The 21,554-nt window shown below is 39.1% G+C and overlaps 2 protein-coding genes across 13 annotated transcripts in view; one reads left to right on the top strand and one right to left on the bottom strand.

Annotated features, from left to right (window-relative positions):
- LOC138751599 (3-hydroxyisobutyrate dehydrogenase, mitochondrial-like) overlaps positions 1-4,700 on the bottom strand; it is a 126,399-nt gene extending 121,699 nt beyond the window's left edge. The window contains exon 1 of one of the 2 annotated variants that reach the window (XM_069914113.1): positions 4,582-4,700. In XM_069914113.1, coding sequence (XP_069770214.1) covers positions 4,582-4,651 — 70 coding nt within the window. In that variant the 5' untranslated portion in view covers positions 4,652-4,700. The remainder of the gene's footprint in view (positions 1-4,581) is intronic. The other variant, XM_069914112.1, reaches the window with a different exon arrangement.
- A 4,731-nt stretch (positions 4,701-9,431) lies between these two features.
- The window catches only part of LOC138751597 (tax1-binding protein 1 homolog), a 244,849-nt gene continuing 232,726 nt past the window's right edge, over positions 9,432-21,554 (top strand). For 8 of the 11 annotated variants that reach the window (XM_069914106.1, XM_069914101.1, XM_069914105.1 and 5 more), the window contains exons 1-2: positions 9,438-9,539; positions 16,792-16,983. In XM_069914106.1, coding sequence (XP_069770207.1) covers positions 16,807-16,983 — 177 coding nt within the window. In that variant the 5' untranslated portion in view covers positions 9,438-9,539; positions 16,792-16,806. Of the gene's footprint in view, positions 9,540-12,791; positions 12,942-12,981; positions 13,078-16,791; positions 16,984-21,554 lie in introns of those variants that run through there. The other 3 variants (XM_069914096.1, XM_069914095.1, XM_069914098.1) reach the window with 3 other exon arrangements.

The following is a 21,554-nucleotide window of genomic DNA, read 5'->3' as shown; positions in this document are numbered from 1 at the left end:
TTTAGTTGCCTTTTGAATCAATTACAATTAATTCAATTTTTCCTATTTCTATGTGATTAATTCACATTCCCCAACATTTCTATTATATACAATCACCCATGGTGGCAAATGACCCTGCAAAATTTCATTCCAAATTAAAAAATTTAAATGTAGAGGTACAGCACGGTAACATGCCCTTTCAGTCCACAAGCCCAAGCTGCAGAAATATCACGTGACCAATTAACTGACTAACCCATCTGTCTTTGGAATGTGAGATGAAACTGGAGCAGCTAGAGGAAACCCAGACAGAAGGGGAGAATGCACAAACTCCTTACAGACAATGGCGGATTCAAACCAGAGTTGCTGGCACTCTAATAGGGTTGCACTAACCGCTCTACTAACCGTGTCATAAAATTTGATCCTGCATAAAACACTTAATAAAAAAACTTGCAAAACTATCAAGATAACATGTGTAGGCACAACTCGATGACACAGAAAGAAAATCTAATAGCTAAAGGATTAACGTTGTTCACATCAAATAATGTAAGTTAGGAGGCCCAACAATCTGAACCAAAACCGATTTAAGCTTGTTAAAATTTGTTCCTTTGTATTTTTCTGCGCATTTAAAGTTATGTGGGCCTTTTAGTTGGGAAGACATATTTCTTTTTGCTATTAACTCAAAAAATGGAGGAAAGGTTAGGTGAGGGTAACATCATGACCACAACATAATGCCAATTGTGGCATTAGTAGTCCTCATGAAATTAAAGTAAATGAAAATCACGAGATAAGGATTTCAATGGTCACCTTGCACATAGGATGATGATTATGGTTGCTGCAAGTCAATCATCTCAGCCAGGACGTTGCTGTTTTTGTATCCCTTACTTGTATATTAGGCCGAATCATCACCAGCTACTTAATCACTGACCTTACTTCCATTATTGGGATGGAAGAGTGGATGGAAAATTAGTGGAGAAACATTTACTAACGATAGCACAAGGCTCAAAAATGCAGTCATGCCTTATGCAGAAAGATTTGGATAATATTCCATTAAAGGCTGATATGTAGATAGTAATGTTTGTCATGCAAGTGCCAGGGTCAGGGATGTCTCTGATTGAGTCCAAAGAATTTTGGAGGGGGAGGGTGAGAAGCCAGATGTCATGGTCCATGTGGGGACATAGATAGGAGTAGTGATGAGGTCTTGAAGTGGGAATATAGGGAGTTACGATTTAAGTTAAAAAGCAGGACCTCAAGGGTGATAACCTTGGGATTGCTGCCTGTGCCATGTGCCAGAGAGGGTAGGAATAGAAAGCTGTGGCAGATGCATCTGTGACTGAAAAGTTGGTGCATGGGTTCAGATTTGTGGATCATTAGGATCTCTTCTGTGGAAGGTCTGACCTGTACAAAAATGACAAGCTGCACCTGAACTGAAAAGGGACCAATATCCTGGCGGGCAGGTCTTCTAGAGCTGTTGGGGAGGGTTTAAACTACTTTAGCAGGGGAGTGGGAACTAGAATGTGGGTGCAGAGATTGTCAAAAGCATGATGCCATGTGTTCTGAGTTTGTGAGAAAGGACAGACAGGGGACAAAACATAAATGTAGCTTGTTTAGAGGGTTTGAAATGTGTCTATTTCAACATGAGGAGTACAGATACATAATCTTTTATCTGGAACCCTGGGGACCAGAGACTTTTGAGAATTTTTCAAATAGAATAATAGGTAACGGTGGTACATTAAATAATTGTGCTGATTTCAGAATCGCCTAAAACAAAGGCATGCTCCAACTAGAAGGGCCTTGGGATGGGGTGGGGGTGTGCTGCACAGCAGTGGACTGGGAAGGGGGTGGGGGGTGGTAAATGCAGTGAGATAAACATACTAGCATACATTTTATTTTTTAATAAAACATACAGTAAAACTTCAAACGTAAACTGGCTCAAAAATCTCAACATATGGTGACCATCGTCTTCAGGTTGGAATCTTTTTAAAGACTACTTCCAGTGTTATTGGGCTCCCAAGAGGGGGCAGGGACTGTAGTCAGGGACTAGCATTTGGGCAGTGCCAGGGACTGACGGCTGTCCACATCGAAGAAGTTGCCTCAAGGTTCTCAGGCAGGAGCAGGGAGTGTAGTCGGGGACTGCCTGTGTGTTGGACAATGTGAAGATTAAAGGAGGCAACGTTAAGCAAAGTCTTATACTTCACCCTTAATAGATGGCCAGAATCTGAGATCATACCAGAAGACCTAAAAATTTACTTCACACACCACCATAAACTATCAGCTGAAGAAGGATGTTTACTTTGGGGTACAATTATCCCAGCCAATTGGCCAAACACCATATTATCAAACCTGCACCACAACTGTCCAGGAATGGTACAAATGAAAGTGCTGGCCCGGATGCATGTTTGGTGGGCTTCAATAGACAGAGGCATTGAAACAATAGTGAGGGAATGCAAAATATGTCAGTCAATGCAGCCAAAAATGCCACAGGCTGAGGCCAACCCATGGAAATGGCCTTCCAGACCCTGGCATCGGATTCACGTAGACTTCGTGGGGCCATTCATGGGAGACACTTTCCTTATACCAGTGGACACACATTCCAAATGGTCAGTAGTTTTGCATATGAAAAACACCAAAGCCAATTCTATAACTGAATGTCTACGACCATGTTTCCCATATATGGATTACCTCACAAACTGGACTCTGACAATGGACCCCAGTTTACATGAGAACCTTTTAAGAAATTTCTGTGCAACAACAATATTAGACATATTTTGTCAGCACTCTATCACCAAAGTATTAATGGGGAGGCAAAATGCTTTGTACAAACATTCAAAAAGGTGATGAAAACCAAGAAATTTTTAAACATCTCCCTGGATTCACAAAATTGCAGATTTCCTATTGAGGTACATAAATTCACTGCATTCTACCACAAAAGGCACCCCATGGAAATGATGTTTGGCTGCAACCTGCTAACAAGTCTGTCCACAGTTCACCCGGATCTGGGCCTCCATTTAGAAAAATCCACATCACCACAAACTTTACCTAGAGCACTGGAGGTGGGCGAGAGAGTACTGGCACAAGATTACAGCCAATACAAAGTTCCATGGTGGTAGGCGTGATCCTACAAAAGTTGAGCCCCTGCTCATACTCTGTTCTAGTGGGAGAGAGACTGCAGAAATGACACATGGACCAATTGCGACTATTGCCTGACACTAAAGTCCACGAACTACCTCACGACCTGGAGAAGGAAGAACCAGTCCTAATCCAACCCCGTGGGTTAAGTGAAAGAGGGGTGGAGATGGGTAACCCAGTAACTGTGACAAGCAGCCCAGTACGTAGAACCCCAGAGGCCAACAAAGGCTGGCAGTCCCCGACGACCTGACTATCTATGGATCCCACCCAGAATAGCCCTGAGCAAATATTGGTCCAGCATGCCAAGCCGAGGCAGTCCAAGAGAGAAAGAAGACCACCCGAGCACTTTAAGGACTATGTTCCATAATTATTACCAATTTCCTTTCCGTATTATAATCATTCAGTACGTGTACCCTCATTCTCATTAGTAGTCATGGGCCCGATGTAGTAATGGTCGTTAGAGGGGACCCATTCAACATCTATTGCACAGGGTGGGGAATAGTGTTGTGTATAAGCCCACCCTGCTGTACATCATGTTGCCCATGTCATGATGTTATATATATATTTTTATCTCTCTGTATGTCAATAGCCATGCTAGTCTGATGAGAAAGGCACAGTGTCTCCAAGTCCTAATTGTGTAAGTGCATGCACAACAAAACCCACTCATGTTAATGCAGACCAGCCAGAAGGCTGGAAATTAATCACACAAGAACTTTAAACACCACAATCAATTATTCTCCAGGCAGAGACGTTTAATGACTAAAACCATTATCAGTTATTTTTGTCATTACTGATTTCAATGTATCCAATGCCTATCGTTTGATTTCCAATTCTCCAGTCGAGAATAACTCCAGCTTGCCGAGAACACAGCCACTGGAATCTTTCTCCATGAAATTTGCCAACAGTCATTGTTGTGAATGTCCAACATTCAAATGGATAATTTTAAACAAATTTGATAAAAACCTGCATTTTTTTTGAGGCTATCCCAAATCCATTACTGAACAATACAATATTTTTCAATAACTCCGACCTTGATGTGCAGCCAGATACTATTTGGGGTGAACAGTAGAACGCACTCCCCATCAAGCGCAAAAATATCACTGATCACCTTCAAACCTACATGTCCCATTCAGGTGCCTTTCAGGGTGGCTTAGATTTGTTTAAAAAAAAACCCCACTGGATTGTAACCCGATGCATACTTAATAGTAAGAGTGGATGTCCAACAGTGTAAATTGCTTTCTTAACGGAGTCCTGTTTAATATTTTTTGTCTGTGACGGTGGGCACCCAAAAGAGTCACATATGTTTTTTTACTGCATTCAGGTTAGGTTGGCTTCCAACTTGCCAAAGGGAACATTACTCAGACTGGCCTCTCGCAAAACCTTCAGACTTATTACCGTACCCACGGCCTCAATATCCATGAGTGTTCCATTTCAAATCGTATTTTAATGCGGGCATAAAAAGGGAGCAGGCCTTACCCATGCGGTGGGGAACAGAACCACCGTATTTAAGTGGAAAGTTCATTAAGCTCCTGACAACAGCCGCCATACTTCAACCTTGTCTCCGCGACCTCTGCCTCCTGCCACTCCCTCGGAACGGACCTATCACAGAGTCAGCGGAAGCTTCGGGCGAAACCACGAGACGGCGGCACCACCAATGGCCAGACGAGGAGCAGCAGCAGCCGCCACGAACCCCGGGACGTCCCCCCCCCGCCCGCCCCCCAGAGCGGAGAGACCGAGGCAAAATGGGCAAAGAGTTGACAGTTTATAAAATCGGGGACTCGTTGATGCGCAGAAGGATTATTCTTTGTGTCATTTTATGCATTTATATTTCGGATAGTGAAAATTAATCTTAAAACATGTTCCTTTGGCCGGAACGATTACTCACTCCTTTTCGCTATCCATGCTGCCTGTCTTGCTGAGTATTTTATGTATTTTTGGAACTTTTGATTGCATCCCTGGCTCTTGGAAGGGAGAAGGTGAAAGGGCGGTTGCAGCAACGAGTTAATATTCTTGTCAATCCGACGTGGGCCTTTTCCTCAGCTCTTTTCAATTATTGTGACATCTGAGACCAGCAGAAGGTTTGAAAAGTTCCATTGTTCCCAGTCTTCCTCTCATTCCACGTTCTTTTCAACATATTTTGCTGCTTAATATGCAGCTCCCTTTCTCACCAAACGATGCCAAAGGGGTTACTTAAGGTGATATGTGAGGGGAGGGGAAGGCTGAGAACCACTGGGATAAGATATTTAAAACTTCTTGTTTATGTGCCCACCCTTGGAGAGGAAAGGGCCTTAATTAAGTCTTTTTGTCCTGGAGTGACAATTGACCTCACAATTTTGAGAGATAAATGGTACATGTTGGTAAGAACAGGGGTTTAAATTGGAAGACGAAAACTTTGTGAAATACTTTCACGGTCTTCATTTGTAGTATGACTGTGCAGTTAGAAATTGTTCTTAATTTTGTTTAAACAGACTGTAAAACTCGTAATAAAACCAGGGTGACCTGCCAGACCCATAAGTATAATTTCAAAAGGTTATGCTAAAGCTTTATATGTTGGAGATTTGTTCTGCTAAACACACACACACACAAAAGAACCATTTACAAAACAGTTAAGAGCAAATGGAAAATGTGGGTTTTTTTGCACTACTTTTTAAAAAATACTTTATTAAATTTTTAAGCCACATTACATTCAAATATATTCAAATATAATTCATATACAAAAAAATGTGATATATTACCAAATCCCTCCTCCTCACTCCCTCCCATCCTCCCCAATACCCCTCCCTCCAATCCCTCCCTCTCCCTACTACCCCCAACACCAAAGATAGAAGAAAGAAAGGAGATACACACATCAATAATTATAATTAAATGCCACAGAATAGGGTAAAACCACCACAATGTGCAGAAGGAAGTTCAAAACTTTAAACCCATATAATCCAAATAAGGCTTCCACATTTTCTGATAAAAAAGACAATTATCACATAAATTATGTTATCTTTTCCAATGGAATGCATGATCTCAATTCCATATGCCATCGTTGCAAACTTAAATCAATCTCATTTTTCCATGTAATCACTAAATATTTTCTCGCTACAGCCAAGGCTAATCTCAAAAACGCAATTTGAAACCTACTTAATCTCAATTTCAAACCTAACATTTTAACATTACCTAATAAAAATAATGTTGGTTCCATCAACAACTTAATCTTAAAAATTGTCTCTAAAACCTCCTTAAATCTGTGTCCAAAATGGTTTAAAAGTATCACATGACCAAGTAGAATGTAAAAAAATAACCTACTTCTTTATGACACCTAAAACATAAATCTGAATAAATTTGTTGACACCTGAAACATAAATCTGAATAAATTTGTTGTTCAATTAAAATTACATGGAAACTTAATTTACGAGATTTAAAAATACTTATTTTTAATGGAAGCAGACTTTGTGTTCAGCCAGCACCTCAAATATTTTGATTAACTGAAAGCAAAAAAAAATTAAGAAACAATTTTTTAGCTACACAAACAAAATAATTTAAAGAACTATAATCTGTGAAGATCCTGAATGCTTTCCCCAAAGCAGAAATGTTGTTTTAATGCATACATTTAATATTTTACAATTATTACAATTTGGCTGGACCTCCATTGCTTATCATACAAAAAGAACTAGATTGAACATAACCTTGCTTAGCACAAAGATAAATAATTGGAAGTATTCAAAATACTCAATAAAATATTAAATGTATGCATTAAAAAAGGCAAATATTTTACTGAAGTCCACAATTGCATGAAGAATTGGACTAAAATAAAGGACTTGCATGTTACTTTTTTGAAAGCAGATCAACACTGAGATGATGGCTCATCAACTTGGAATGTTGACCATTTTCCTTCCCAGGCTTGATATCTGACCTCCTGAGTGATCCCAACATGTCCTGTTTTTTTTTGTTTAAAACTGGGGGTATTATGGCTTTATTTCCTGTTAGATGAGGCTTGTTCAGAGTGAAGTCGGGAGCAGATGGCCCTATTCTAATCTGTATGATTAAAAAATTGCTGTCAGAAAATGGCCTGCTAGATAGTAAGCTGCATATTAATGTTGAATAGTTGAAAATTGCCTGAAATTGTGTATGGTAGTGATTATGAATGTATGATTGGTTTGTGTCGGAGAATTGTGATTTGGCATTGAAAAGGAACCAAAGTTATGAGGACATCTTAGACAGTTAAGTGCACAGTACTCCTGTTGAATTAATTGTAACAATCATCCAAAGATGATCTGTGCTATGTATCTTGTGCCTCTTCCAAGTCAAATCCTTGTTAGTGCACTGTGTAAATTTACCATACCAAATCCATCAACCCTGAAACACATAATTAACATGCTTTTATAGGCTTGTTCAGTAACACTGTTTGTCAGATTATTTTGACTGTTCTACTCTTGGATCTTATTATTCCTTAGAGGTGGTTTTAGTAAATATCCCATGTAGGCAACTTTGAAGTGCTTGGGGAATAGAGAGTAACTTATTAAGTGTGAGTGTTGGTCCAAGCACTTGGAAGGGGGGGGGGGGGTGGTAAGTGTGCTGCTAGAGCCGGTGTCTGTGATGAGGTTAGGTGGCTTGGCCAGGAACAGGGCCAAATAGGCAGTGGGCTCAAAAAATTATGACTGGAGTGTTAGCAAGAATAAAAAAAGGAAAAGAGTGAATTAATTCACGGTTAGCACACAATGAAGCCAACATCTGCTTCCCTCCATTCCTATGACCGCTCCAGAAGAATGTATACCCAGGACTACTCTCTGATACTTGCTCCCAATCAGCCAGATGAATTTTACTTAATGCAACAAAATCAGTGTTAGCTCCAGGAACAGATGCTAAATCAGATGAAGTCTCCCTTAAGGGGGTCACTGTTGAGAGATTAACTGACAGACCTACTTCAGGTGTTATGGAACAGGGAAAAAAACTACCCGAGGACTTCAAAAATCTACTCAACACACATATATACAAGGATAAGGGGATCCATTAAGTCTGTGATCAACATGGAGGAAATTATTTTCTCTCGACTGCTGGTAAAATCCACACAGAATTTTTGTTAAACAGACTGATTGGTCACTTTATATTTCAAGAAAGCCAATGCGATTTTCATGAAGGGCAGAACAAGGTAACTCCTAGAGAAGAGAATTCCATTATTCAATACTGATCGTCAAGATTGTCTATGGAAGATTATGGGAAAGTGTGTATACCCTGAAAAGGTCACCACAATTATTCAACAATTCCACAAAGTTATATCATTAAGCCTTTAAGCCATTTCTGGTCACCAATGATGTGAAAAATAGCTGTGTGCTTGTTCCCTGCAACGCTGTCTGATGCTTTCTCCAATAAAGAAGATGGAATCAATCTAAGATGCTCGGCTGACAGTGCTCCTTTCAACAAAATGAGACTCTGCTCAAACCAAAGTATGAGAAATCACTTCCAGGGACTTCCATTTTTGCTGATGAATGCAAACTCAGAAGCTGATAACTTGGATGTTTGTGAGTGCCTGTGACATTTTTGGCCACACAATTCACACAAAGAAAACAGAAGTTATGCACGAACACCCCATACATATTCTTGTGCGAGGTCAAAGGCTTTCAGCAAGTTCACATACCCCGGCAGCGCTCTCTCAAGATCGGTCAACATTGTTCCCAAAGTAAACAACAGGATACAAGGCAAGAACGGGAATAAAGAGGAATTAGCCTAAACACCAAGCGGAAGCTATGTTATGCTGCTGTCATACCCACTTACTCTGTTTGCAAGACATGGACAGTGTGCAGCAGACATACCAGGTAACTCAACTACTTCCACAAGACCTAGCTGCAGAGAATAATCCACACAAATAGCAAGATTCCAGACACACAGATTCTGTCCCAGATGAACCTCTCCAGCATCTACACAGATAGGCAGAACATGTCTGATGACTGTATTCCAAACTAGCGACGTCATGGAGAGACGACTAGCTGAGAGAAAGCGATTCAAAGACTCGTTTCGAACATCTCTTAAAAGTTTCAACGCTTTTCATCCGAGGAAGCTAGGATTGAGAAAGCAAAGAGGAAATAAGAATCTCAGAAATCAAGAACCACTGAAGCATCTGCATCTGACACCTGGGCGAAAGGAATTTTCAAGCCTGGATTGGTCCAACCTGCCACTCGTGTACACATTGCAACACTAAAAACGGACGCATTGTCTTACAAGAGAAGCAGTGATAATCATTTTCTAACAGGGTCAAACAGTTTTCGAGTGCGAGTGCTCTATGATTTAAATGACTCCCTGTCCCCCTCCCTCCTTTCCCATCCTGTCATCTTCCATTCTCCCTCCAGGCTGCCGCCCTTTGACCCCGGAAGTTGTTGGCTTGTCGTCACAATTCCAGCAGGCTCGGTGACGGAGTTCAGAAACCGGAGGAGCCGCAGCTTGGGGTCGAGGTGAGTGCAGGTCTTGGGTGATGTTTGTGCGGCGGGGATGACAATCGGCCGTCCGAAGTTAGGACGTTTTCCTCTGGAGTTGGTTTTAAAGTTTGTTTCGGTCTTTTTTTTTTGTTACCGTTACCGGATCGAGCTTTGGGCCTTTCGGTTCGGCCTGTTGGGAGCGGCGGTCCCAGTGCTTTTGGGCCGTTCCCTGCCGCCGGACGTGGGTCTCAGCCACTTCCCCACTGCGGTTTTTTGTGAAATTAGATATTTGGTAATCAGAGTTCGGTAAAGGACAAGAGTCAGCGGCGAATGGAACATGAGTGGCTTGTTTATTAAATAAAATAAATTGGTTTCTATTCTCTTCCTTTTAACTGAAATAGAATCGATTCTTCTATGGAGGCGAGCTGAGAGATTTATATATGCTAATTTTTGGCACCTCTGTGAGGCATTTTCTTTGGAGAGGAAAAAAAGTACTCTATGGCTTAAACTGCCAATTTCTAGATGAGGCTGAGTTACAAAACTGCTGCCCAGCATCAAGCCCTGGTTAGGCAGATTGCTCTGGTTTTGATACGAAAATATCAATACTTCCAAAACCTTGTGTAGGTGATGTACATGGTTGCATGACTAAAATTCTAATCTGATTATTGGTTTCCTATAAATTGTTTATTTCACTGCCAGTTACTTTAAGTGAGTTATGTTTCTTTTAAATTGACTTGAACTATAGCATTCATTACACATTATGGAAAGAAAATGATAATTTTAAGATCATGGATTTTTGAAAGAGGGTGCTAGTTTGTGTTAACTGCTTTGGCTTTTCAGTTGATGTATTCTTTTCCCTGTTTGGCTTTTAAAAAGTTATTCAATTTGTATCCTTTTGGGTAATGTTCTTGCAAATTGTTTGTCATGCTCTAATTCTAAGTTTATCTTGTCACTAATATTGTAAAATTTAAAAATGGGCATCTATTGTGATATCAAGCTGTGATGTTAACCTTTCAAATTTGCAGCATCCTTTTGTATCACAACTTTTATCTTGATTAAAATGTTTTGAGTTTTTAAACACATCTTCCCTTCATTGTCTGCTTTTTTGGAGAACACTACACTTTTAAAATCTTTATTCATAATATCACTTCAGTAAACTATTTTTGTATTTGATCTGTTTTACTCTCGCTCAATTGATTAAGCCAAGAATCCCATATATTTTAAATATTTGTTTTATGTATCATATACAAATATTGTCCTTTCTTCCCTGAGCTACTTTTGATCCAATATCTATTTTGAAGTTGATTTGTTTGTAAAATCATTCTTCATTCATCAATCCTAATTATTCTCATTTGTCAACTTTAATCTCTGACCTTGTGGCTGTTACCATAATTCCACTGTTAACTACAATTTCAACACTTATTATTAGAAAGCTTTGAGCTTGTACCCTTGATGAATAGTTGAGACTGGTCTATTTCTGCTACTACTTGAGTTACTAGCAGCTGTTCACTGTTGCTTAGTCACTTAATGTGACTAATTAATGTGACTTAATTAAAGTTTAATATTAAACTTTAATTCCAAGGACTCTACTTTTACTTTAAACCTTTCATCATTCTTAATGTGCAGCATCATCTGTACATCTTAATCTCTCAATTCTTCATGAAATCAAGAATATTCTGAAAAATTTGGAGTGTCCAATCCTTTTCTCCCAATATTTATCTAAAAATTAGACCAGCAGCACAAGCTGATTGATCTATAGTTGCTGTGTTTATCTTTGGCAAACACTGGCACTATTCCTAAGGCAGTTTCTATCCCCTTAATAACTGAAGATGTATCTCTCCAGGAACTTTTATTTATTCAATTTCTCCATTACTGCTTTGTTTATCTTCACATTGCTAGCAAAACTGAGAAAATACAGATTTTAGTACCTCAACCATGACCTTCATTTAACATTTTATAGTGTTCGTTTAACTGTTCATGTATTGTGGCAATGTCTTGGGTTATGCAAAACCATTCTATTAAACTCTTTGGGCCTCTTATTTCTTTTGCACTCCTGCAATTCAGATTCATTTCTTGTTAGTCTTCCTAAAACCTGTTCATCACACATTTTGGATGTTCTTTCTGCATGTTTTTGCATAGCAAGTGTAAATTTTATTTTCAAACTGTACGAGATTTGTGTATGAGCTAACATTTAAATTTTTTCATATGTATGTTTGCCACTGAGATTCTTTCATATCAATATTATCTGCTTAACAATTTACATTTTTTTATAAAGTTAAAAGAAACTTGTGTGCTTTTGTTTCTGATTTTAAAAATGTATTCAATTTCTCCCTGTTACTTTTTATCCATCAGTCCACATGTATTCCCTTTTATTCTTGTGTCCATAATACAAAAGATATTAGTGTAGAAGTTTGAACTTTGGTTTTAAGGTCTGTAGTTGCTCTCCTTACATCATGCGGTCAGAAGTGCAGCAACTGATAATAAAATAGTCCAAGTTCGGAGTGAGATAATATTCTTGGATTGATACGTAGTGAGTAATGTTGAAGTGTCAGACAATGATTCCTCTCCAATATAAGAGGACAGCCACTTATTCACAGCATTTAATGTCATTACTATAAATAAATCCTCAACCATAAGCATCCATTTGTTTACCATTAATGTGCATTTTAATACATCTTCAGCAACATGCTTTACTAAAAGTAATCAGTTTAGACTGTCCTATCTGTGGCAAGAGTTCCCTTTCTAATTTCCCAAAGTGATGAAGAGCTCAAGCCCAAAATGTTGGTTATGTATCTATATATTTGCTCTATAAAGGACACTGCTGAGTTTCTCCATCATTGTGTTTTCACTTTAACCACAGTGTCTGCAGACTTTTGTGTTTTACATTTGAAATACAGGCAGACTCACCTGTGTGTTATTGAATATTGCCAGATGGTTACATCTGAGACCTGCTTACTGTTTTGATTGAATATTGATGAGAGGGGGTGTAGGGTGTGGGGGAAGGAGGAAATAGCTTTTAATAGATATTTATCTCCAGTGTTTCAGTCAACATTATTGGAAAACTCTTGGATGAATTTATGGGTTGGAACAATAATATTTACAGCAAAATATGTATATTTTCTGGTTGCTTGAGACTTGCTCTTGCAATGCCTAACTAATACACCTGCGTTAGGAACAAATTTTTTAAAAGACAAAAGGCAAAACTACTATACTTGCATGAATATAAAGCATCTTATTTAATTTTCAGTCACATTCTTTGAAAACATTTAACCGTCACTGTTTCTGCAGGTTCCTTCCCCTGCAAGGAGCTGCCTGAAAGATGAACAATAACATTAAAGATAATTTCTCCCCACCCCCAAGTTTACAGATAAAGCCTTTGTCTGGTGTGACTTTTATTAAGCGAGGATAAGAAGACTCTTGAAGAGAGTCACCCCAAAGGTGAGCAGCATCAAGCAACTCTTCATCCTGGATGATGGCATTGCTGTTTTACACAACTTTATTTAAACAGATGCTGCAAGCAAAGCATGTCAAAGGAATTCCACTGGCTGAATATTTGCTCCCATCTTCACCAAAGGTTTATATGTTACTTCTGAGATCAAATATTTTTACAATTTTAAGCCTGGGTATTTTTTTGACCTATTATTTTATTCCTATTTATTTATTTTTTTTCTTTTTGCCGGTTGCTTAGTGGTTGCTTGAATTGTAGGCTACCAGGGGTTTGTTGTATCTACATACTTCAAGATAATTTTGGGTAATTTTTTTTTTTGCATTGTATGAATCTTAATAATTTCCAATTACAATATGTAAGGACACATTTTAGAAGCCCATCAATATCTAAACTTTGTAGATACATTAAAAACAAAATTTTCTGATAGGTATTTTAGATGTGGAATAAATGTTGGTACCTTTTCTCATTCCACCTGGTTATGCATAAAATGAAGACCCTTTTGGATGGAATTGAGAAAGTGTTGACAAAAGTTGTGGGGGTGAACATCCCTCTAGATCTGGAATTGTTTCTTCTGGGGAATTTGGTAGTTATAAAAGTTAACTTCTCCAGAAGTAAATCTAAATTTATTTAAAAATTACATTGTCAATAGCCAAGAAATATATAGCGGTAACATGGAATTCTGATTCCCTACTTCACATTGATCATTGGAACATGGAAGTGCAAAGTTGTATTGCCCTTGAAAAGATTACTTATAGTATTCGGAATAGATATAGTATGTTCATCTAAATTTGGCAACATTATTTAAATTACCTAAATGCCCAGATTGTATAATTTATTTTGATATTTGTTAATTAGTTACTCCTTATTAGAAATTTAATACTTTTAAAATGATGTGACTCTGAGATGTCGAACCTGGTTCCTGTTGGTTTTTATTTTCTATTTTTCTTTTCATCTCCCACTATTCCCTGCATTCTTTCTAATCTGGGGAGAGGATGCTGGGTGAAGGGGTGGGGTGGATCCCTTTTAAAAAAATTTTTACAGACCTTATGAATGTTTTTCTATGATATATTCAATGTATTATTAATTGAGTCCTATTCTGTATTTTCTTAAATAAAATTAAGAAATATCTAAAATTTGTGACCAAAAATTATTCTTCGATGTTGTTAATCAATACAGTAAAACCCTGTATCCAGAATTGGGATCTTCCAGCATTCAGCAAAAAATGCGATTTTAAAATTGTCCACCTCGCTGTCAGTTCACCAATCATGCACTCACAATCTCAAGCAACATGAACATTTGCTTATGCAGCATCAATCAACTCCAAGCCAGATGACAACATCAGAAAGACATCAAGGAATGCTGTGTGATCATAGAGATATGGCTAAACGAGGGCATTCCAGATATGGTGCTGAAGCCTGCGTGCTACACTCTTCACCACGCTGACCAGACATCGGTGCCAGGAAAAACCAGGGGAGGCAGCGTTTGACATCATCAATTCATCATGGTGGAAAAAATGTGATTTGTGTCCAAGACCTGCTTCTCCAAGCTTGAACATCTGGTGATAAAATGTTGCACATATATAACTGTCAACGGTGTTCATAGCCATCATCCTGGTCACAGTGTACATTCCACCACAGTTTAATATCACGCCAGCAATGAGCACTGTGATTGGCATCCCGAGATAGCATATCCTGATGCCTTCCTGATCATTGTAGGGGACTTCAATCAAGCCCACCTGAAGAAGTCTCCAATAAATCACCACCAACACATCCCATGTGAGCCAGAGGAGCCAACAAACTCAACCACTGCTACACCACAAGGAAAAATGCCAACTGAGCCATTCCATACTGCACTTAGGCAAGTCTGATCACCTGGCTGTACTTCTACTTCTGGCATACAAGTAGAGATTGAAGACTACAGCATGAGTGATGAAGATGGCAAAAGTATGGTTGAGGGAAGCAGAGGATGCCCACAGGATTGACTTGAATCAGTGGTCTGGGCTATATTCAAGGACTCATTCTCAGACCTGAATGAGTATGCAACACTGACTTCATCAAGTTCTGCGTAAACGAGTGTGTGTCAACACACGTACTGGGAGTTCACCAACCAGCAGCCTTGGATGAATCAGAGCATTCACAAACTTCTGAGGGTGAGATCAAAGTAATTTAAAGCTTGATCCCCAGTCTTCAATCCTCATTTAAGGCTGGGGATCAACATCTATACAAGACATCAGGTATGACCTGCAATCGACTAGACTATCTCTGAAGCAAAGTGGCAATTCCAGAGGAACCTAGAGAAAGACAGATACATGGTGGGGAGTGCAGGCCATTACATCCTTCAAAGCTTGGGAGTATACCATAGATGTCTGGGATGCTTCATTTCCTGATGAGCTGAACAGCTTCTATGCCTGCTTTGAGAAGGAGAATTCAACAATGCCTTTGAGAGTCCCTGCAAAGGCTGAGGACCCTGTGATATCTATCTCCAGGATCAACATCACAACATTATTCAAGAGGGTGTACCCTCAAGGTGTCAGCCCCTGACGGTGTACCTGGCAACGTACTGATGTATTCTGCCAACCAACTAGCTAGTGTTCACTGACACTTTCGATCTCTCATTGCTGCAGTCAGAGGCTCCCATCTGGTTCAAAAGGGCATTCATCATCCTGGTGCCCAAGAAGAGCAGAGTGAGCTGCCTCAGCAACTTTCGCCTTGTAGCACTAACCTCTTGTGATGAAATGCTTTGAGAGGTTGGTCATAGAATTAACACGTATCTAAGTAAAGGACTACACTCACTGCAATTCACCTATCATTGCAATTGCTCAATAGCAGACACAAAATCACTGGCTCGCCACTGAGAATACAGCAGCTCCTGCATATGGCTGCTCTTCATCGACTACAGCTCAGTCTTCAAGACCATTATTCCCTCATTCAAACCCTGGGCCTCTGCAACTGGATCCTTGACTTCCTCAATGGAAGACCACATTGATACAAATTGAAAACTTTATCTCCTCATTGACAATCAACATAGACACACCTCAAGGATGTGTGTTTAGCCCACTGCTCCACTCGCTAGGCTTAAGAAAGCAGACTCTATCCTCAAGACCCACATCACCCAGGCCATCTCTACTACCATCGAGGGAAAAGGGACAGGAGCCTGAAGATGAGCACTCAGCAGCACAAGGACAGCATTTCTTCTGCCAACAGATTCCTGAATGAATAACCAAGCGCAGACACTGCCTTACTTTGACTTTTCCTTGCATCTTTAAAAATGTTGTAAGGTGGTTTGTATAAATGTTTGCTCTCTGATGCTCCTGCAAAACAACACATTTTGTGACTGATTCTGACCAATCCTATAGGTGCTGGATTCCATGGGCCTTACTGTGTATAATTGTCATTTGGTGCCATGTTCTTGTCAATTCACTTCACATGATTTTTATTTTGTAGGGGTATATTTCCACTGGTATCACTCTATTTCACTTGTGATTCTTCATACTATTTGATAACTTGTGGTAGAATTGTGATTCTGGATAGCATAGAAATGGAGCTCAATCTTGTCCTTGTCCAACTGTGCATATTTTAATTCAGGAAGAGGAATAATTGTCATTATTTTCTCTCATACCCAGATTCTGGCAAACCACACAAATGCAAAAAAAAACATTGAGGCCATGTCTGGGAGGTTAATTGGTGGTTGAACTTGGGGACTTTATGGTTGTATGGCTAAGGTACAGCTGTAGAAGGCTATGAAGCCAACTGTAACATCTCCAAATATATTTGAAAATGGAATGAAATTTTTTGTTGATATTATCTTTATTACTAACTGAATATCTTGTCAATTTTACAGACATTGTGCTGAAGAATGGATATAGTGCAACTTCCACTTCCTTCAAGCAGCACAGTTCAGTCATCTAATTTTGCTCATGTCATCTTTCAAAATGTGGCAAAAAGTTATCTCCCTCATACTCCTCTTGAGTGCCATTACACACTGACATCATACATTAAGGCACATAAAAAAGACTGGGTTGGCATCTTCAAGGTGAGTTCCATTGTTAATGGTAAATATTGAGCTTTTTAAAGTTGAATTTTTCCTATTATAGTGCAGCTACCAACCTACTGATTTTGTTTTTTGAATTAAGTTCCTAGAACTGGCAAAAGGGTCCTTTTGGGTTGAGTGAGCTGAATTGAAACAAAGTATATATTTTATAACAAATAAGTGGAGAAAGGAAGAATGAAGAGAAGGGAGTTTGACAAGGCAAAAAAAAGGTGTCAGATAATAGTTGTTCTCTCACATGAGGGGAATTGAGCAGAGAAAATTGTGAACAGGAGACAACAGAATTTTCCTTGAATGTAGGGGGAAGTGTTCGTGATTAACGCCAGAAGAATTTGGCTCCAGGTTTTGCTTGGCCTTTAAGAGATGGATGGGGGTGGTGATTTATTGAGCCCAACTTGAGTTCCTCATGGAGAGGTGGGGGTTGATGATTTCCACAAGTGGAGACATGATGATTACATTTTGGTATGGTGCAAAGGTATTTTCATGATTTCTGGGTTTTTTTCTCTTGGTATGTAAAAGCACTATATCCTATGTAAATTCAACTGCATTATTAAAAAGTTGATAAATGTATTGTTTCCATTGGAAATGCCAACATTGAATAATGTACCATAATTTTGTTGCAGGTATGAGCCACACATATCTCTGTTCCTTGTATTGGCTTAACTTACTAATGCATTGCAGTTGATGGCTTGCAAAGTTCAGACTTATTGTCAGAGTACATTCTAGACATGTACAACCCTGAGATTCTTTTTCCCCGTGGTCCAGGCAAAATTTCTACTTTTTGGTACAAAAGAGAAATGTAAACAGAAAAAGTGCAAACAAATTGCAATGCAGAAAATAAATCTTCAAAATGAATAATGTGCAGAGTCCTTAAATGAGTCTCTGAGTTTATTGTTTGATTGTCAGATTGTAGAGACCTGGGTTATGGATCTTGTGGTACCTACACCTCTTTCCTGATTACAGCAGTGAGAACCGAACATGTGCTACGTGGTGTGGTTCCTTGATGACTGCTACCGCTCTTCAATGGCAGTGTCCTTTTCGTGATAATGGGGAAAATTTTTCCTGTGCTATACTGGACGATGCCCACTACCTTTTGGAGGGCTTTCCACTTAGGTATTGGTACCCCATGCTATTTTGCCCACCACAGTCTGCAAGTTCTCCCTGATATTCCACCAAGAATCAGCCACCTGTCCTTCCTGATCCCTTCCCAAACAAAGATTATTGGCTCTTACTGATGGTGCAACCATTTGCCAGCAAATGGTGGGCTCCTATTCCCATTCCAGACACAGATGAGGTCTATGGCCGGTGAGCTTACTTGCCAAAAATGTGCAATAAAAGATGTTGTCGTTGAGTGTGACAAACTTTCAAGCGTACCAATGACTAACAGTGCTATTGAGACCCTCTTGTGGGGTGGATTGAATTTCTGTGTTTTTTTTTCTTTGTTGACCTTGTCTAAGGATGATGAGTCTTTTGTTCTTGCTGCTGAATTGACAGGGGCAGTTAAACATCATACAGACATTGAACCTGTAACTCAGTTGTATTCAACCTTTCTCTTTCCACTCAAATACCCCTTTACGTATTCCCTATGCCACATGTACTCTGTGGTTAAGGGATTGCTTAAGGTGGTACGTGGGTGGAAGGAAAAAGTTTGAAAACCACTATTTTAATCATGCCTAATTGACTTATGTGCATGGTTTCATAACTCCAAAGGAAATGGGCCAATGACAGTTTTTCCTCAAGCAAAATATTTCAGTAACAATTGTGTCTAATGCAGTGATTCTCAACTTTCCCTTTCCACTCACCTACCCCCTTAAACAATCCCTTATAGAGCACAGATGGCAAAGGGAATACTTAGTGGTATGTGAGTGGAAAGAAAAAAGTTGAGAACCACTGCTATGACTCTTCACTGAATCCTAATACTGAAGTAGATATAGTTTCAAAATGGGCTTTTAACTCGTAGTAGAAGTGACAGGATACAACACATTCCCATGGGTAAATATGTAGGAGTGGAAATCAGAGCAAAACAAAGATTGCAGGTTAAAAATTTTAAATTTAACATTGTAATAGGCCCTTCTGGCCCACGAGTCCAAATACTCCAATTAGCCTACGACTCCTGTACGTTTTAAAAGGTGGGGGGAAGCCCATGCAGACATGGAGAAAAGGAACAAATTCATTACAGACAGTGCCAGATTTAAACTTGGGTTGCTGGCACTGTAACAGCGTTGCACTAACTGCTACGCTAATCATACTGTCCTACTGGAAAGCTGGATACTAGAAAACTGGAGCAGCACAAAATGCTAGAGAAACGCTGAAGGGTTATGGCCTGAAATATTGACCAGTGCCTTTTATCGCTGTTGCTTGACCCACTCAGTTCCTCCAGCATTTTGTATGGTTACGTGTAAGCTATTACAATAAGAATACAAATCTGCTGAATCTTCTTGGATATTTGGTATGTTTTGGATTTCCTCTCAATTGGATTGGGTACATGATTTTTAAAAATTTCAAATGGCACTTGGATGTGGTGACCTGTTGACTACATCAGAACAGGGAAAAATTCAATAATTTAGATACTCACAATTAAACCTACTAAAGCTGAAAGTCAGTTAAAAGAATTGGTGACCTCCTGGCCATTGGAAACAATGTTCAAGTTTATAATTTGAACATGTACGACCTGACAAAGCAGTGCATCTCGAAGCCATGGTCCATGCAATATACAGTAAATAAGGATCAGTAGCAGTGGAACAATCACAGCCACCACGTTGAGGGTCGTTAATGACTGTTTTTATTCAGATTCAGCACGCCCCTTTAAGGGCAGCATGAGCTCAGTCACCTGGTGCATTGTGACATCATAATCGCTGCCCAGGGTGCGCGCTGGAAGGGATGCTGGAGTCAGAGAGATACCTCTGACGACGCCATTTCCCCATGGCTGCCCCACCATGTGGCAATACAAGCGGGGCCAGTTCGCCATGAGGATGTGTGCTGCCACAATCACATAAATAATCAAAATAAATGTATATAAATTTTTAGGATGATTTGCAGAGTTCATAAATTTCACAGAGTGCGGGAAGAAGCAATTACTTGTTTAATTGGTACTATTTATACACGTATTAAATTTGAGATCAGTTCCCATGGATAGGAATTGACAAACTTGGGAATCAGAATTTCAATTAACATTATCTCCTGAAACACAGGGAAGAATTACTAGACTAGTTAATATTACTTCACTTTGTGCAAGTCATTTTTATAATACAGTTTAAAATAGTTCATGGAGTTTGTATGTCTCAAGATAAACAAACTTGCATCTTTCCTAATACGAGCTCTACTTGTGATTGATGCAATACTGAGGTGGCTTCATTGACTTGTATGTTTTGGTCATGTCCCATGTTAGAAAAATTTTGGAAAGCTAATTTTAAAACTATAATGATGCTGGTAATTCATTTACAACATAACCCCTTAACTGCTCCTTTTTGGAATAATAGATGTAGGTTGTTTACCTATTCGACATATCCAGTTGTAGATTTTTCTACACTATTCGTCTCATTATTTCAATGGCATTCTCATGTTATGTATTAAATCTAGAAAAAAAATCGGGTGTCGTACTTCAGATACAACTACTAAATTTGAAAAAAACCTGGAAATCATTTATTGATTACCATAATTTCATGCGTGTAATATGCACACAATCATAAATTGTGTTTGGGGGAGGGGGAATTTGTATAACATTGCTTATACCATGTGGGTGTAGTATTCTAAATTCCGACTGACAAAAGCAATTTGCATTTAAATGGGACATGAGGAAAGCACATACCAGTATCTGTCACAGCTAATCTCTTGCAATTAACACCCAATCAACTTCCCCCAGAGGTGTCAATAATAGCCCATTACATAGATATTCTGCTGTAAAACATTAACAAACTTTGGAGAGGAATCCGTTAAATAGATCGAAGAGCGACTTCAGAGTTGAGCAGGATTTTAATTCTAATGTTGCCTCAAATCAGAAGCACTTGATATGTTAGTCTACTCCCTCGGACTTGTCTGGGCAATTAACATTGATAAAGTGCAGTGCCCTGGCTAGAATGCCATCTTTATAGAAATACAAAGAGATATTCCGAAGATCAAAATTTCCCATGTCTGCTATTAATTGTACATGTTCTTTCATTGACGCTATTATATTCTCATGCTCACTATAAATTGCTGTCGCGTCTTTCCCATTATCGCAATAAATTGTGAGCGTTCTTTCAATGCTTCTACTCCCATGCCCACTATTAATTGTGTGCATTCTTTTAACAAGTGAAAATAGTCTCGTATAGAGCAACACACCCATAAAATGTGTGGGGGGTGGTGCTTAGTTTCTAAAATGCACCTAACATGCACGTATGCATTAAAAAAAATACTGTTCTTTCATGGGATATACTGGTGTTGTTCTATGAATGAATTCTTCCAGAAGTAATATGATTACTGCTGGTTTTATTATCAGTAGGTGTGGACAGATCCTCAGGATAGGCCACTCAGTTGTTTTTTCAAATGTTATTTTGTATATAGGAGAGAGATAGATA

This window comes from Narcine bancroftii, chromosome 1, assembly GCF_036971445.1.
Source record: "Narcine bancroftii isolate sNarBan1 chromosome 1, sNarBan1.hap1, whole genome shotgun sequence".
NCBI lineage: Eukaryota > Metazoa > Chordata > Chondrichthyes > Torpediniformes > Narcinidae > Narcine > Narcine bancroftii.
Note: the sequence above shows the minus strand (reverse complement) of the source record. Positions and strands in the feature narration are given on the sequence as shown.